A 16,582-nucleotide genomic window follows, 5' to 3' on the forward strand; every position below is an offset into this window, starting at 1 on the left:
AGGGGGGTCCTGAAGGGAGCGGGGGGGTCTTGAGGGGAATGGGGAAGGGAGGATGAGGGGAATAGAGGAGCTCTGAGAAGGATGGGGGTATGGTGAGGGAGTCTTTAAGGGGGGGGGTCCGGGAGGGGGGGTTGAGGGGGTCCTGAGGGGAAGGGAGAGGGGGGGTGCAGTGGGGGGAGCTTGAGGGGAAAGGGGGGGTCTGGAAGGGGGGGGGTTCTGAGGGGAATGGGAGGAGATGAGAGAATTCTGAAGGGGGGGGCGGGCTGAGGAGAATGGGGGGACTGAAAGGAATGTGGAGGACATGGGGGGGGTCCTATGGGGAATGAGGGAGACCCTGAAGGGAGTGGAGGGGCCCTGAAAGGAATTGAGGGAGGAGTGGAAACTGAGGGGAACTGCTGGGGAAGCACTGGGAGCCCAGGAGCTCCCTGTTCCAGAGGCCGGAGCTGCCTCAGACCTGCTCTCGGGGCGTGCTGGGGTGGAGAGGGGGAGGCTGGGCAGCACGTGTGCGCTCTCCTTCCCCTGTTCCTCCTTCCTTCCTTCCCTCGGTGAGCAGCAAGGCCTCCCCTGAGCTCCCCGGAGAGGGGGTGAGAACGGAGCAGTGAGCGCTAAAATAGGGCGAGGGTCTGTCAGCCCAGAGGGCAGGGGCGTCCCCGCTGCCCTGGGAGTTACCATGCTGGGGACCGGTGCCAAATGCTGCTTCGGCCTGCTGGTGTTACCGACGGGCACACAGAGCAGGGCGTGAGAAGTAGGGCTGCAGCCTGGAGGAGCTTAAAATAACACGCGGGCAGCTTGATGTCCTCGTGGTGTGTGGTACGAAGTGTGAGCGCCTCCGCGCCGATTTAGAGAGCACAGCTCTGGGATGTTAAAGTCTGGCCTAACATGCGTTCTGTGTTCCCCTCTTGGTTCCCCAGGATAACGTGGAGAGGGCAGATGCCCTCCAGTTAACGGTGGAAGAATTTGTGGAGCGTTACGAAAAACCTTACAAGCCCGTCGTCTTGCTGAATGCTCAGGTGGGCTGGTCTGCCCAGGAGAAGTGGACTCTGGAGCGGCTGAAACGCAAGTACAGGAACCAGAAGTTCAAATGCGGGGAGGACAATGATGGGTATTCTGTGAAGATGAAGATGAAATACTACATAGAGTATATGGAGACCACACGCGACGACAGCCCACTGTACATATTTGACAGCAGTTACGGAGAGCATCCCAAGCGCAGGAAACTCCTGGAGGACTACAAAGTACCCAAGTTCTTCACTGATGATCTGTTTCAGTATGCGGGGGAGAAACGAAGGCCTCCGTACAGGTATGTATGGTACAGTGACAACAACATACAAGTAGGTATTTTCCCCGTCATTAGTTATTCCTACGTAGATTTATAAAAATAAATATATTTACTTATATACGATTGCTTTATATAAAAGAAAATGGTGGTTTTATGTCAGCCGTTCTGAAACAAACATGTGCATGTAACCCAGAAGAAGGGAAGAGCTGGTTTGTACGTCGAGATTTCTGGCCCTGTCACCGGTGTAATTACCTTTTTTGAAGTTAGTTTACCTCAGTTCTGTGATTTAAATGAGTAAGAACATAGCTCCTGAAAGCTATGAAGATTCATTCCTTGCTGCGTGTGAAGTGCCTTCTGGCCTCACGTTTTTAATACCTCAGGACTAGCTCCTAGGCTTTGCTGCGGTGGCTTACGTGCAGTGTGGGATTTTGTTTAATTATGAGTCAGTCCTTTCAAGGTAAAGATCTTAAGCTAGTATGAAGTGTGGAGGCTGGCTCTTAGCTCCCCTTTAGATGATACAGGACAATTTCACATCTCTGTAGTCTTTTCACATCTTTTTTTTTTGCATCTGGTTTGAAGACGATGGAGTTGGCACTTGATTCCTGAAGCCAGGTGCAACAACCTAGTGTTTTGGCTAGTAGATGCACGAGGAATCTCCATTTGCATTAATGTAATGCTTCGTAGCAGCATAAGAATAAGCTGAACGTTCCCAAGTAATTAAAGGCTTTACAGCCACGTTATAATTGTCAGGGAATGCCTTGCCCTTTGAATGACATGAGGCTCTGATGTGCATGGTGGTGTTGTTTTACATATAATAGAACAAGTAATGAATAACAGTAGAAATAACAGTTCAGTTGTGCTTTTTCAGGAGGGAAGTGTGAAACCAATTCTGTTTAAGAAGTAGGTATCTTTACAAAGCTGTAACCAAACCTTTTTATCATTAGCTTAGAGCATCTGCTGCTATGATCAAATGCAAAAGCACGGTGGGTGTAGTCTCCAGCAGTAACTGCATGCACTGACAGGACTAGGAATCGTTTATCAGAGTCACAGATAAGCTAGGTAACCTAGCTGTGACACACTCACACTGATACTTCTTACCCCGTGCCCTCCCCACCTGCAGGCACGTGCTGAGCTCTTCCCTTGCGATCTGGGCGTTCGCAATTCTTGCACTTTGCTCTGGAAAATGTGAGCTTGGTCTCACTTTTTTGAGACGAGTGATGCAGTAGAGCACAGCTGGTGCCTCCTGGAGGTAGGAGTTTGGTCTAGGTACAGAATTGGATGAAGATTATTCAGTAGTTCAGTGCCATAACTGAAAAATCAACCAGAAGTGATGCTTCCTAATCTTGTGGTCAAGATATGCATTCTACAGGTTGACCTCTGGGTTGAGAGGTGTGGTAGTGTACAGGTCTTAAATAAGAAGTCGTTCCTTTTAGACCATCATTATTGGGGTTGTTCCTCCTTAAAATAGGGGCAGTTGGAAGCCGTTGGACTTCCATAAGGGCTACTGGAAGCCATTCACTGAGGTAGCTGCTGTGGTTTGGGGCATTTTGTTGTTGTTGTTTTCATTTGTTTTAAGTTGAAGTTACAGGCCTTGAAGTTTTTAATGGTAAATTTGGTGTGGCCAGCTGGGTTATGTTCATTGTAAACTAAATTCCTGCAGAAAGATGCAGGTAAGTGAATGCTGCTAAGTAAGAATTTTAAGGCCTTCCTTGTGTAAATTCAGGTTGTAGGCAGAAAAATTGTACTGAACAGTGTTTGAACAGATCTTTGTACTTATTTTATTCTGACTTACCAATAAAGTTCTACAGTTCTACCTGTGGTTTAACAACCTTTCCAAGGCTAATAGGAATCTAAAGAGTGAGCTGACAATAGAAGTGACAAACGGCCTGGATTTTATGGTGCCTTCATGAAGCAGGAAGTACCCAGCGTGATAACAAAACTTAGTCTGTAATCAGTGCTAGCACACAGTGCTTAGAGACCAACTGAGTTTATACCTGGATTGGGAAGGGAGATGGAGAGTTCTGTGGCTGGTGGTATTTTCTGAACCTTTGAACTCCTCCTGCTCAGTATCGGTGCCTTTCAGCCACCCAGTGGAGGGGTTCTGGTGGAAGATGACTCAAATCCATGGTGCTTCGGTTTCTTTCTTCTTTCTAAACAGCTATTGCCATTTCTTCATCTTGCTGTGTGGTAATAAACCACCTGGCTTACCCTGCAGCGGAGGGCCACAAAGACGATACGGGGCCTGGAGCATCTTTCCTATGAGGACAGGCTGAGAGACCTGGGTCTGTTCAGTCTGGAGAAAAGAAGACTGAAAGGGGATCTTATCAATGTCTATAAATATCTGAGGGGTGGGAGACAGAAGGATGTAGCTAACCTCTTCTTGGTGGTTGGTGGGAATAGGACAAGGGGCAATGGCCGCAAGATAGAACACAGGATGTTCCGCACCGCCATGCAAAAGAACTTCTTCACGGTGAGGGTGACGGAGCACTGCAACAGGCTGCCTAGAGAGGTTGTGGAGTCTCCTTCTCTGGCGATATTCAAGGCCCATCTGGACGCCTACCTGGGCAGCCGGCTCTGAGGATCCTGCTTTGGCAGGGGGGTTGGACCCGATGATCTTTCGAGGTCCCTTCCAACCCCTACAGTTCTGTGATTCTATTTTATCTGGTATAGTAGGTCTTACTGTTCTGTTACGCAGCAATTGGAGGTGCTGTTGTGGTTAAATATCTTTAGCAGCCAAACTTCTCCACAGGGAGAAATAAGCTTTGCAAATTGGGAATGAGAATATACACAGCAAATCCTGAACGGTCACCAAAGAATAAGCCCCAGTGAGTTAAATATAGGAATAAAAAGCCTTTTGTAAATGAACAGAAGGCATAGAGGCAGTCCAGGGTTGCGTAACTTCACTCTCCTTTTTATTTGTGTTGCTTTTTGTTTGTTCCTCATTGTTCTGTAGTTCTGGTTCTATTTAAGAGCAGCAAATTTTAGAAAAACAGAGGCTTAGAAGCATCCTCCTGCATAGCAAGAACCCTAACGCAGGCCGCTGTGACTTAATCACGTTCATAAACACTGCTGCAAAAACATGAAGGCTTAAACCTTGAGGCCAGTGTATATCTTCTTGAAGAACTGCTTACATTTCATAGCTGTATTTTGTGTTACAAAGCTATCTTTACTGTCCTAGCCTAGAGACCTTCCTGTCCTGATTCATTTTGGTTCTTAGATTAAACCCATGTCATACCATTTGTGTTAGCATGAGCCTAACGATCTCAAGAAGGTAAATGAAGAAAGCAATTGAGGTAACCTCCTTGATTTCTGGCCATATGAGAAATTAACAGCTGCAAAACTAAACGTGAAGAAAAGAGAAGGCAGCAACTTGCTTTATGACTGAAGGCATTTTTTTCCCTCTCCGTGCAGGTGGTTTGTGATGGGCCCGCCTCGGTCTGGGACTGGAATTCACATCGACCCCTTGGGAACTAGCGCGTGGAATGCCTTAGTCCAAGGACACAAGCGTTGGTGCCTGTTCCCCACCAGCACCCCCAGAGAGCTGATCAAAGTGACGCGAGAGGAGGGAGGGAACCAGCAGGATGAAGCTATCACGTGGTTCAACGTCATATATCCCAGGACACAGCTCCCCACCTGGCCCCCAGAGTTCAAACCCCTGGAAATCTTACAGAAACCAGGCGAGACCGTCTTTGTCCCAGGTACGTACAGTATCTACGGTGAGTGAATCTGGCAGAGAAAAGCGTATTTTAAACGTGTAATAGAGATAAAGAGAATATTTCAGATTTTTTTGTGGCCCCTCTCAGAAAGAAACTACTCTGACCTGTTTCAAGGGGCTATCTATTGTGAGGCTCCCTCTGAGACTGTTCAGTGGTTTTCTGAATGTCTTGACATATAAATGGCCTGTAGCGTAGGACTGCATGTGGTACAGATGGCAAACCAAATGGGAATCGAGTTGCAGAATCATAGTAATGTGATCCTGAACTAAATTACATAACTAAGAAAATAACAAAGCATAAAAGAATAAAACTGTTTGAGTATTAGTAACGCTCAGACAAAAAATGTTTGAGTTTATACACACTGTTCCAAATTCATTAGTGAATTTTGTAGCCTGGGTAGTCTGACTGCATATGTGTTTTTCTTGGCTGTGGGAAAAGAACTTGAAGTCACTGACGCATTCCACCCACTTCTCTGTGGTTATGCTTCATCTTGTGTTTGAAATCAAAAGCTAAAGAAAGATCTGATAAGGATGCCATTCCCGGAGGGTGGCTGTGCAATGTGTCCCCACTGTCACCGGGAGGTAAGGTGGCTAGTGGGTAGAGTGGGTGAGTTCACTGCCTAGCTTCCAACCTCTAAATCTTGCATCGTTTCTGTGCAGCATGCCACATAGCTTCTATCCACCCTGCTCGTCTCTAATACGCAGCTGACTTCATGTTTGAAGGGTGCCTTGTGATTGTCTTGGCACTTATTCGTGACTCCTCGGTGTACCTTCTGTTAAGATTCTGTAGCTGTCGGCTTCCATTAAACCGTAGTCTTTTTATGAGGTTATAAGTGGGTTGTAGGAACATCGCTGCCTATTTTTATTCTGTGTGGGAAAACAATTTGCATCTATTTTTAAATGAAAGGTTGGTCTGTGATCATAAGAACCTTACTAATTCGGCATGGAAAGTGTTCTCTAGCTTAACAGAGAGGGTCTCTGTGCTGTCTGGGTTACAATGGCTCTTGCTATTAAATACACTGTCAGCAGCCAGTGTGTTGCTGTCAAGTCAGATCTTGAGTACTGTTCACGGGCTGGATAATTTGCTGAGAGCATTGTGCAGCCTTCTATAATAAGAACCTGCAGAGGATTGCAATGAATCCTGAAGTAAGACTGAGGACAGAAGATCCTGTGGCAAGCTCACCTGGGTTCAGGAGATGAGGTCCAATTTCCTGTGGGAAAAAGATGCGTGGCTGTTGTCGAGCGTGATTTCTGCTGTGTAGCCAGAAGTGGTCACTGGTGTTGTGTTTACAGGTGGCTGGTGGCACGTAGTTCTCAACCTTGACACGACGATTGCCATCACGCAGAACTTTGCCAGCTGTACCAACTTCCCCGTGGTGTGGCACAAGACAGTAAGAGGAAGACCCAAGCTGTCACGGAAGTGGTACAGGTAAGAGATCTAGTAACTCTGTTTTCACGATCTCTAAAACAGAGAAGCAAAACTGATCATCTGTGTGCAGTGTTACTGTTCAGAGGCTAATGCTGACGTTTGAACTGTGTTTAGGATCTTAAAGCAGGAGCATCCTGACTTGGCAGCCTTGGCTGATTCGGTTGATCTACAGGAATCTACTGGTATTGCTTCTGACAGTTCTAGTGATTCGTCCAGTTCCTCAAGTTCTAGCTCCTCTGACTCTGATTCAGAGGTAAGGTTTTTGTTTTTTTTCTGTAGTAGGTAATCCATATTCTGCAGTCAGTTTTTTACATACCTGCTCATGTGTTATCTTGAATCATAATCTACATCCAAAGATGAACATTTTACGGAAGACATTTTTAGAAAGCAACTAAAAAACCACATACTGTGGAAAAATCTGTGCTCCCAGCAGGTTCTGTCTGCTGAAGCCCGTCCTTGTACTGGGAAATGAATTTGGCTTCTTTGACTTGTGCTTATCTAACATATAAATCTGTCACATATTTTGCAAAGCCGTGCTTGTATAAAATGGCAGCAAACTGGATGCCTTTCCAATGGGAGGGGGGAATGAGGTCCAGAACAGACCGTCGGTTACAACACGGGACTTTACTAGGTGTCTGTAGTGGCATCAGCATGTCAGGAAGTGCTGAGTCTGCTCTTAGATTAGATCCTTCTAGGAGCCGAACTGAATGCATCAATTGTCTTGCCGCAAACCTGTGTTAGCCAGTGACCAGATCTAAGCATGTGCTGGTTTCTGGGTTTTAATCACTTAATTTAAAATTGATTTCATGTGTTAAATCCAGGCTGCTCTTTGAATTTTGATTATTCAAGGTTCCTGGGGCAGCTCTTGTGCTGAATTCCATAGCACAAACAGTTTACCAGATTTCTCTGAGTTCTGGTGTCATCTCTTCATGTTTCAGTGTGACTCTGGCTCTGAGACGGAGGGCATGATGCACCGCAGGAAAAAGAGGCGAACGTGCAGCATGATGGGTAACGGCGATACGACTTCCCAAGACGACTGTGTGAGCAAAGAGCGCAGCTCCTCCAGGTGACCCGATGGCAACTGTTTTTCTTTTAAACAAGCAAAAGACAATACAAGGCAGAGCTGTCAGAGTAAGATAGGACAAGTCCTGAGCAGAGAGGGATGGAGATCAAGGGGATCCTTAGGGGATGTGACACAGTTGGCTAGGGGTGATACCCTCCTTCCATGAAGCTGTTCCAAACCGAAAACTAAGATTCTTGGTATTTTTAAAAAGAAAATGAATTTTTTTACTTTATTTAATAAACAGTTTTATTACTTTTCCTAGTTGTCTTTTTAATAGAGAAAGCATATTTTTAATGGGAGAGGTGGGGCATTTTAATTGCTCTCTTTAGAGCACAAATAATGAGTGAACAGTTGAAGATGAGGAATGGCCAGGCCAGACTCTGTTTCAGATGTCTTGCTGTCCAAACAGAAAACCTTGGAGTAGTTGTACGGTGTCTCTTGTTTTATTGTGGCCTGGATTACTTTAGTTTGGTGCAGTTTGATCTGTTAAAGGCAGAATTCATCCAAAATCCTGAAGTCTGTGTTTACCTGTGTTTTTTTTAAAAAAAAAAAGGCAAGGTTCTAGTCAGTCAAGATAGATGGAAGGAATACTAACGCTGCAGAACCAAGAATAGATAATTGCTTGGGGGTAAAATTAATGAGGAAGTTCTCAAGTTGTCAGGCTAAAAACAGAGAAACAGTAGGAAATTGTGAGTATACTGCAGGGGAGAACAAACATAGGAGATAGGTGCTAAATGAAGCAGTTTTCCTCATATAAGAGATGCTTGCCAAAATTCTGAAGCAAACTCCTTGTGGTTTGGGTGACCAGCGCTCCTGCAATAGCTGCCTGCCTGCACTAGGGTGCTGTCTAGTTCCTGAGCTGTTGGATGCTCCAGGTTTGGCACGGATACAAGTGCTGTGGTGACTTAGTGCGTGGTCTGCTAGAGAGGGTGTGCAAAAGTAATTGATCTGAGGAAGTCGAGGTTCCCAGCATTATTCCCTACCTATTAGAGCAGGTACTGCCTAAAGACCTGGTTGCTCCCGTCCATATTGCCGCTTTTCTGGCTGGGCTATATTGCTCTCTTGTTTTCAGGAGTTGCTCGTAGCTGGATACACTTGAGTTAGACGTTAAACAGTCAGAGTGAACTGTGCTGACTGCTTGTTTTCCCCTAGAGGTTTTAATAATTTGCTACAGTACTGTCAAATCCCATTTCAGCAGACAGTTGTGATTTCAGGCAGGGAACAAGCAGCAGGTAATAACAAGCCATAATGCAGACCCTGCCTTAAAGCTGCAAAACCAGACCACGTGTGCAGATCTGCTCTGCTGAAAGTCCTGTGTGTTTCTCAATTCTTTGCCCTTCACATTCTGAAATTATTATCTTAAGTATTAAAATTAGCACCTTGCCTAGAACCTCCTCTTTCTGGGTTTCACTGTTCTTCCTGTATGTTGATTGTTCCTCTCGGTGAGGATGGGTGGGATTTCTGCTCCAGCTGTGTGATGGATCAGTTCATAGAAAGAGTTTCAAGCACAGAATCTTACCTAGTTTGTACGATCGTGTGGGAAGTAAAATCATACAATTAACCTGCATGCTGTGATCTTGTGCCCTGGTATGAGGGGAAATGCTATAGTTGATGACAGGCAGTTGTACCTTTTTTTGACAGGATTAGGGAATCTTGCGGAGGCCGCAGTTACCCCTGAGAGATAACAACACCCGCCTAGAGGCAGCTGCCGATTGAAGCTCCGTTAGCAGCCAGCCAGCTCTGTTCTACCCCCCTCTGCTCCTGTTTCTCACAGTCCTTACGTTTGTTTGTCACTCTTCAATCCAAACATCCATCTTCATTACGTGCTGTCGAAGGTTGGCTCCTTACTAACTGAAAGGGGAACTCCCCACCTCCGTTATTGTGCAATGCTTTGTCCCCTCCGCGCCCCAAGTGAGTGCACTAAGAGCCCATCTTTGGGTAAGGACACGCCGAGTATTTAATGGTTCACGTAACTGGCAAGGAAGACAACGGTCAGTTTTTAAAGAACTCTTTTTAAAACCAGCAGGTAAACCTAGAAACCTGCCTTGCTTTGACACTGTCATATGTTTACATGTTGTCCTGTACACTTGAGGAAAGGAACACCAGCCCTTCTGGCCCATCTGAACGTCTGGCAGATCTCGCACCAGAATTTCAGGAAAGGAAGGTGGTACGTACGCTCCAAGTGCTGAAGCAACTTCAGTGGAGGTGGCCACCTACCTGAAGCATCTTTTGTGGTCCTTATCTCCACACATGCATCGAAGGTGTAACACATGAACCAGCAGCGGTGGGTTTACTTCTGCTCTGTGTGGTAACAAAGATGCACTAGCACCTTGCCATAGGAAGCTCGATGGAGCAGGAGAACGCTGGAGTTTCTTGCACAGCAAAAACAAGGGGGAAAAAAAAGTCTGTGTTTGCAGGTAGCTACACTCCTCTCGGTGCAGGTGTGATGTTTAGCACTGGGTAACAACTGACAAAGTCAGGCTGACTCTTACATGGCAACAACAGTTGTTGGGCTTTAAATACCAAACAGTTTCAAGGCCGTGGGCTTGTTCAGGCCAGTGCAGTTCACAAACAAACGGCTTTTCTTTGAGACTATGGGTTCAGAAATTTCCAGAACTTGCAGTGCCAATTTTAAAGGACTGGGAGGGGGACGTTGTTTTATGCTTTTTAAAAATGCAATGTGATGCTTAAGTCTGTGTTAGGTGCATTTCTGTTATGCCAGGTGAAGCTCTCATCCCCAAGGGATCTGTTGGAGCTGCTTTCTTTCGCAGAGGCTTGTTCAGGTAGTGTCAGCAAAGAGGTCTGTCTTGCCGGAGGTACGCTGCAAGGAGGTGATCCTTTTCTGTCTGAGCAGCACAGCCAGAAGCCAGCTGTAGTTTGGGATGCTTCCTTGGGTGCTCTCCTGAGACCTGGGAGGTGGGTATTAGATCTCACAGTGTCCATCCTTCTTTGGGAGATGATACCTGAAAGCAGAAGCGGTCGCATTTCCTAATCATGAAGTAATGCCCAGGCACTGGCAGCTGAATTGATTCAGATTGGCAGTCTTAATTACGACTTTCTTACACACGTTGGGTTTGATGGAAGCCAGAGCATTGCTTGTCTGTTCTGTTGGGGTTTTTGTTTTGTTCTCAAGCCTGTCTCTTCCAATTTAAATGTTCTCTCCTTTCTTGGGGACTGGGCCACGAGGGAATCCTAACTCCATTCATCAGGATCTCCGTTTCTGAAACTTCTGTACCAGTCGGTTATGTCGGAGCAGTGTGTTGAGGAAAAAACAGAGGGAGTGAAGGTTTCTTGGTGCATTCCTTAGCTATCCTGACTCCTGAATTTCCTGTGATAGCCAGGCATAAGTGAGCATGCTTGCTCTCTACAGCGCTGCAGATTCTTCCAGGAGACTACTTCCCAAACTCTTAGCATTTCTGGCCAAGGTTGCCTTTTTTTCCTGCCCAGTTGAACAGCCTGGGAGCCTGCACAACCCATTTAGTCCTTCCTAGAAAGAACAGGCTTCACCTGCTGCCTTTTGGAAGAACATAGTGGCCTCGGGAGGAGAAGGCTCAGCACTCTCAGCTCTGCCCTGGTGAGGTGAGCCCTTATTAAACGTCTGCCTGCTGCTGTTTGAGCAAGGCTGCCTGCCCTCCTTGGTGGCTTGATGTATGTATGGAAGATGGCTTATGCAGCAGCTTGCTGTTTGGCATGCATGGTTCAGCTTTGGGTTCAGCTTTGCCATCCTAAAACCTTAAGCGTACTTGAAAGGCTGATCCCTGTGCCAGGAATCCCATGCCTCTTCCACCAGAAGCACAGCCGTAAAACGGGGAGCGCAGAGTATTCCTCCGTGCCTATGAACTCTTGGTGGTGTGAAATGAAACCATTTCAGTTTGCAGCCTGTGTTCACTTGACGCCCCTCACAAGGCAACGTGTTTGAAACGGGCTGCAGGCATCAGGATACCAGCCACGCCGTACTGACTCCTGAGGCACTTTGTGATACGGCACAAGGGTGTGTGTGTGCCTAGGCAGCCTGGGGTCTCTGGGTCTTCCGCGTACAGGTTCTTGCCTCGACCAAGCTGATAAGCTGATCTCTTTGTGTAGATGGGAGAGCACCTACCTCACAGGGGTGTTGTGAGGCTAACATGTAATAACTGTAACATGCTTCGACATCCTCCTCCCACGAGAAGCGTTCCAGAAGTACTAAGCAAGCCGAGGCTTCCTAACCTGGCGTTAGCTTTTCCTAGCAGAAGACATCAGGGATTGTTGTTCAGCAGTTTTGGCCGTGTGGTGTTTTCTGGTTGCCCTTCCAGAATTGCTCTGTGGTACGTCAGCTGAGGCAGAATGAGGCTTTTTGTCTCACCAGGGTTTAACTGTTGGCATTTTGGGACAATTTGTGGCCTGCTCTAAACAGGAGGTCCTGCTAGATCAGGATTTATTCTTTTAAATCAGTCTGGGTACGTTATTCTTACCAGGGAGCTGGCCTTGCAGGAAGGTGGGGGTGCTTCCCATGCCTTTTTTTCCAAGCCACGTGTATTGGGCACGGAGTTAAAAACAGCTCCCCGTGTGCCTAGACCCATGCTTGTGGGAGGCTGACCGGGGAGAGTGGGTTTTGTGCTCTCCCCTCTCTGTCTCGCGCTTCTTGTGACACTGATGCCTCCACCCCCGTGTTTTTGTGTCCCGTGGAGCCCCTGGATGTAGCAGGCTGCTGTGGTCCGTGCCCAGGCCCAGTGAGCCCCTCGTTTCCCTGAGCCCCAGAGCAGCATTGCCCTGCCTCAGCCCCTGCTGGCGCTGTGTCAGCCATCCCCCGTGGGGTGCTGTGGGGCTGCCTCGCTCCCCAGCCTTAGAGCTGGTTTGTTCTGTGGGCTTCCTCACCCAGCTGTGTGTTGGTCTCAGTGTTCTGCCTGCCCGGGCAAAAGGTAGGGGGTTTGTGAGCTCTGGTCACCAACACGGGCTCGTCTGCTCCGAGATTTCAGGAGGAAAATACTTCATAGCCCCATCGGAGCTGTAGGGGTGAGCAAGCACACTGAATCCAGCACCTGCTCTCCGCACAAACGCTCTGGGAGCGGATGATGCCGAGGAGGCACTGCCCTACGTTGGCACTGCCCTACCTTCCTCCCCTTCCCAGCGAGCACAGGCTGGCTCCAGTTCGTCTTCTCATTTAACTAAGCCGCGTAGAAGGAAGACAGCAACCTCTTTCATAACTAACCTAGACCCTTTTCCTCCCCGAATCCCCAGCCATCGTGGGGCAGGAAGCAAGACTGTTGATTGAATCAGAGCTGAAATGCCTGTGTGGGCCAACTGTAACAGGAAGGTTTTGGCCTTCCCCTTGCACGGGGGGGAAGGAAAAAGCTTACCCGATTCGTTGGACAGTCGCACTGTCGGCCCCGAGCCCTGCCACTGCCATTAGCTGCTTTTATCGCCCCATCCAGCAGAGCTGGGATACTCTTAACTGTCTTGTTTGGATGATTGTGTTTTTGCTTTTTATTTTAAATAAAATCAATTATTTTGCATTACCCTTGTCGCTAGTCACTTTTCTTTTGCACGGTGGTCCGAAAGGAGGACTGCGGGTACCCCTCTCCTGCAGTAGGCTGGTGCACCTTGTCACTGAGCTCTGAAACCAGGAGCTGCGGGTAAACAAGCTGAAGCAGAGTGTGGGACGCAGCCTGGAGGCTTTTGGAATATTTATATATATGTATTGTGGAATGAAACACTGGAGAATTGCGTTGGCAACAGGCAAGTTTGCTGATTTCTACGGAAACCTCCGTCCTTCCATCTCCAAACACTGACATAAAAACTCTTCTTGTTTATTGTTGGTTTAAAAAATAATACTTTTTCTCCTTTCCAGCCGCTCCTCAGAAGCTCCCCCCCAGTGCCCTGCTGGTACCCTCTGCTGGCTGCTGCCCCGCTCGGTGCAGCCCCACAGCCGTGCTCAGCAATGAGCCTCTGTTCGTGCAGGCTCTCTGGGGGCACCAGTGCTCAGCGTTTAAAAGACCCGATTGCAGAAAACGGCACGAGCTGTGGTGGCTGAGAGCAATGCAGAGCCGCCGTGGAGATGTTCTGTTAATGTCTCTCCTGCTTCTCTTTCCCAAGAGAGGTGACTTTGTGTGTTTAGCTTTAAAATAATCCCCTTGTTCTTCCTAATCTGCAGGTACCGAGGGCGCCTCCTTCAGCGCCGCTGTGGCCTTGATTTAGCTTTGTTCCCCTGCTTTACTTCCCTGACTTCCTTTTTGTGACAATCGCAGCCTAATATCGTAATTCAACGAGAGCAGCAGCACGTACTGAGCTTTGCCTTGCTCCTGGGGAGCTAACCAAAGATTAGGAGTGGGGATGCGGAGAGCTGATGGTGCTGCACCTCGCTGATGTCCCTGTGCCTTCCAGTTGGATGTAAAAGCACGTAGCTGCTGGAGTTCCTGTTGTGGCGGTTAGAAAACAAGTCACAAAGGGTACAGGACGGCGTTCCCAGCTGGGTGTTAGCCACAGCACCGAGTGACTGCATGATGCGAGACGGGTTTGGGGTTAAATTAACGTGTTTGCAGAGCTTCATCTGCTTTTCGAGCCACGCAAAGGCTCCTCTGTGCGGCTGTCCTCTGCTGCTGGAGCAGGGCGAATTGTGGCAGGTGGAGCTGATGGGAAATGCCTCCAAAAGGAGGAAAAAAAACCAAACAACTCATTCCCTGTCCCTTCAGATTTGAGAGCTGGCAGCTGCCACCTGTGCACGATGCCTGTCCTAGGCAGTTGTGCCCTCTCCTTCAACACAGGGAGCAGGAGCTGGGGGGGCTGCCGCGCAGGGAGAGCAGGAGGGGCATCGGGGCGCTGGGGAGAGAAGCAGCAGCTCCAGCAGGGCTGGGTGAGAATTTCAGATCGCTTCGCTGATGCGGCACTGCCTCGGTTAGACCCCAGGCTGCAGCTTTGAGCCCCTACCAGCCTGCTTCCGAGGGCAAAGCCGGCCCTGCGGCTGGCTCAGAACTTGGTGAACCATCAACAGCTCGGAGAGTGCCACAGCTCAGGGATTACACTGGAAAATGGGGACCTGAACGCGAGGAAAGAACGGCTGTACTGGGTCGGGGCTAGCAGCGGGTGCTTAGGGGAACGTCTGAAAACAAGTGCTCACGAGAGAGCCCTTTAACAGGATCCATCCTTCCAGTGAGAGTCAGGCCTGCCCATCAGCTCCCTTGTGCTGCTCGGACCTCTGGGTGAGCCGAGCTCCTTGTGGCATCCAAGCTTCTGCCAGCAGCCGGAGCAGCTCTTGAGTACATCCGAGCTGTTGGCCGCGGAGCTGGGACCAGCTGAAGAACGGGGTAAAGGCAGTGACCTTTCCCGAGACAGTTTCTGGTTTCTGGTGCCACAGCAGAGAGGATGTGGCTGTTCCTGGATGCTGGGGAGCGTGAGTGGGGCTTGCGGAGAGTCTGAGTTCGGACAGCGGGACCAGTGTGTGCTCACGCTTTGTTGGAAGGGAAATGGGATCTGGGACGACTTGGGGGATGCACAGTTTGGCTCCCCCTGTGCCTGCACCACTCGTGCTGGGGGGCAGAGCCGGCCGTGGCATAGCAGCCCTTGTGCGTGGCCCTGCTCTGCCGGGGAGCACCCTTGGGACCCCCCCCCAGGCCTCGGCCAGCTCCCTGCTGCAGAGCTGGGCTTCTCCCAAGAGAGGGCAGCCTGCTCGTTCGGCCTGGGGCTACCCACGTGGGGAGCAGCCCCCACGCAGAGCATCACGAGTGGGAGCCCCCCTGGCGCTCCCCCAGCTCCAAGCCGGCCCCGCAGCGAGTGGCGTAACAGCAGGAGCCGATCCCGTTCATCCCACTGTTGGGATGTGTCACGGCAGGAGAAGATCCCGTTAATCCCACTGCTGGGATACAGCGCAGCAGGAGCTGATCCCGTTAATCCTGCTGCGGGGATGCTGCGCGGCAGGAGCCGATCCCGTTCATGCCCCTGTCGGGTTGCAGCCCCCTCTCCGTGGTTTTGCAGAACCTCTCGGTGACACCGAGCCTGGCTCCTGGGAACACGAGGGGGCTGCCACCAGCTTCTGTGGGCCTCCCACCCTGCTGGACGTGAGGATTTCCCATCGCTGTGGCAGTTCAGAGGGGCAGCAGCGTATTCTGTGAGTTGGTGGGGGAACCATACGGATACCCTCCATCCCTGCCAGTGGGATCCTGGCTGCATCGGAGCAAGTTTACTCTATCCCATTGCCTCTGGAAAGCCACAGAGGGAACAAGAGGGCATCAGACGGGGCATGCCGGGCCTGGGTTCTGCTTGGGGCATCATCCCCATCACATCCTATTCTGCAGGACAGCCCAGCCCTTAGCCCAGAGGCAGGGACCTGAGCCCTGATGCAGATTTTGCCCCCCTGTCACTGCGTAAAGCCAGCTCGGCTGCAGCAGATGTTCTTGCTGCTGTGTCCTCGGCACCCCCAGGTGTCACCCTCAAGGCCGTAAGTGTTTTTTAAGGACGTCTGAGCCCTCTGACAGACTTCAACCGAGAGCTGTGGAAAGCGCAGTGCTATAGAACAAGAGCAGGAGACGGTTGTTAGCAGCAATCGGGGCCTTACGGTGGCTGCAAACGTAGCTCAGGGGACAAGGATGCCCCAAGTCACCCTACAGCCGGCCACCCCTGGCCCTGCCTGGAGGAAATTCCTCCTTGTCCCCAGCTCTGACCGCCCACCCGAACACAGGAGCAGAGAGCCAGTCCGAGAGCCTCGGTGCTGTGGGTTTTGTAGGGCTCCTTGCTCCTACCACTCCCTGGCAGAAGCCCCCAGAAACTTCTTGAGGAAGAATTTTGATCCGAGTGTCCTCGGAGCCGTTCGTGCTGCTTCGTATCTCTCTGGTGAGCACGGCTGGCCAGCGTGCGCCTCGTGCTTCTCCACCTGGTGAGTCAAACGTCTGGAAACCGTTAGCTTTGCTGAGATAAAGAGTGGATTTGGGGAGGAAGGGACCAAATCCGCATCCAAAAACGATGCTGAACCACGGCACTGAGATGCCACCAGGCTCTGGAGGTTTTGGCCGAGCTCTCGAGCAGCTCTGACCATCAGCGCCCACAAACCGCAAAGCAGGAGAGGGGAGGATAAGTGCTGTGTTCGATGGTTACTAAGAATACAATTATCCATACGCTAAGGGTTGC

At 49.6% G+C, this 16,582-nt stretch overlaps 2 protein-coding genes across 2 annotated transcripts in view; both read left to right on the forward strand.

Moving 5' to 3' along the window:
* Positions 1–887: 887 nt before the first annotated feature.
* Positions 888–12,981, forward strand: JMJD6 (jumonji domain containing 6, arginine demethylase and lysine hydroxylase; the record flags this gene model as incomplete). The annotated part of the gene is made up of 6 exons (XM_035342718.1): positions 888–1,300; positions 4,691–4,977; positions 6,288–6,423; positions 6,538–6,676; positions 7,362–7,489; positions 9,128–12,981. Coding segments are annotated over 6 exons (1,140 nt in total), but the record flags the coding sequence as incomplete, so codon positions are not given.
* Positions 12,982–14,824: 1,843 nt separating this feature from the next.
* The window catches only part of MXRA7 (matrix remodeling associated 7), a 30,608-nt gene continuing 28,850 nt past the window's right edge, over positions 14,825–16,582 (forward strand). Inside the window, exons 1-2 of the mRNA XM_035342719.1 lie at positions 14,825–14,852; positions 15,434–15,516. Coding sequence (XP_035198610.1) covers positions 14,825–14,852; positions 15,434–15,516 — 111 coding nt within the window. The remainder of the gene's footprint in view (positions 14,853–15,433; positions 15,517–16,582) is intronic.

This window comes from Oxyura jamaicensis, chromosome 18, assembly GCF_011077185.1.
Source record: "Oxyura jamaicensis isolate SHBP4307 breed ruddy duck chromosome 18, BPBGC_Ojam_1.0, whole genome shotgun sequence".
Classification (NCBI taxonomy): domain Eukaryota; kingdom Metazoa; phylum Chordata; class Aves; order Anseriformes; family Anatidae; genus Oxyura; species Oxyura jamaicensis.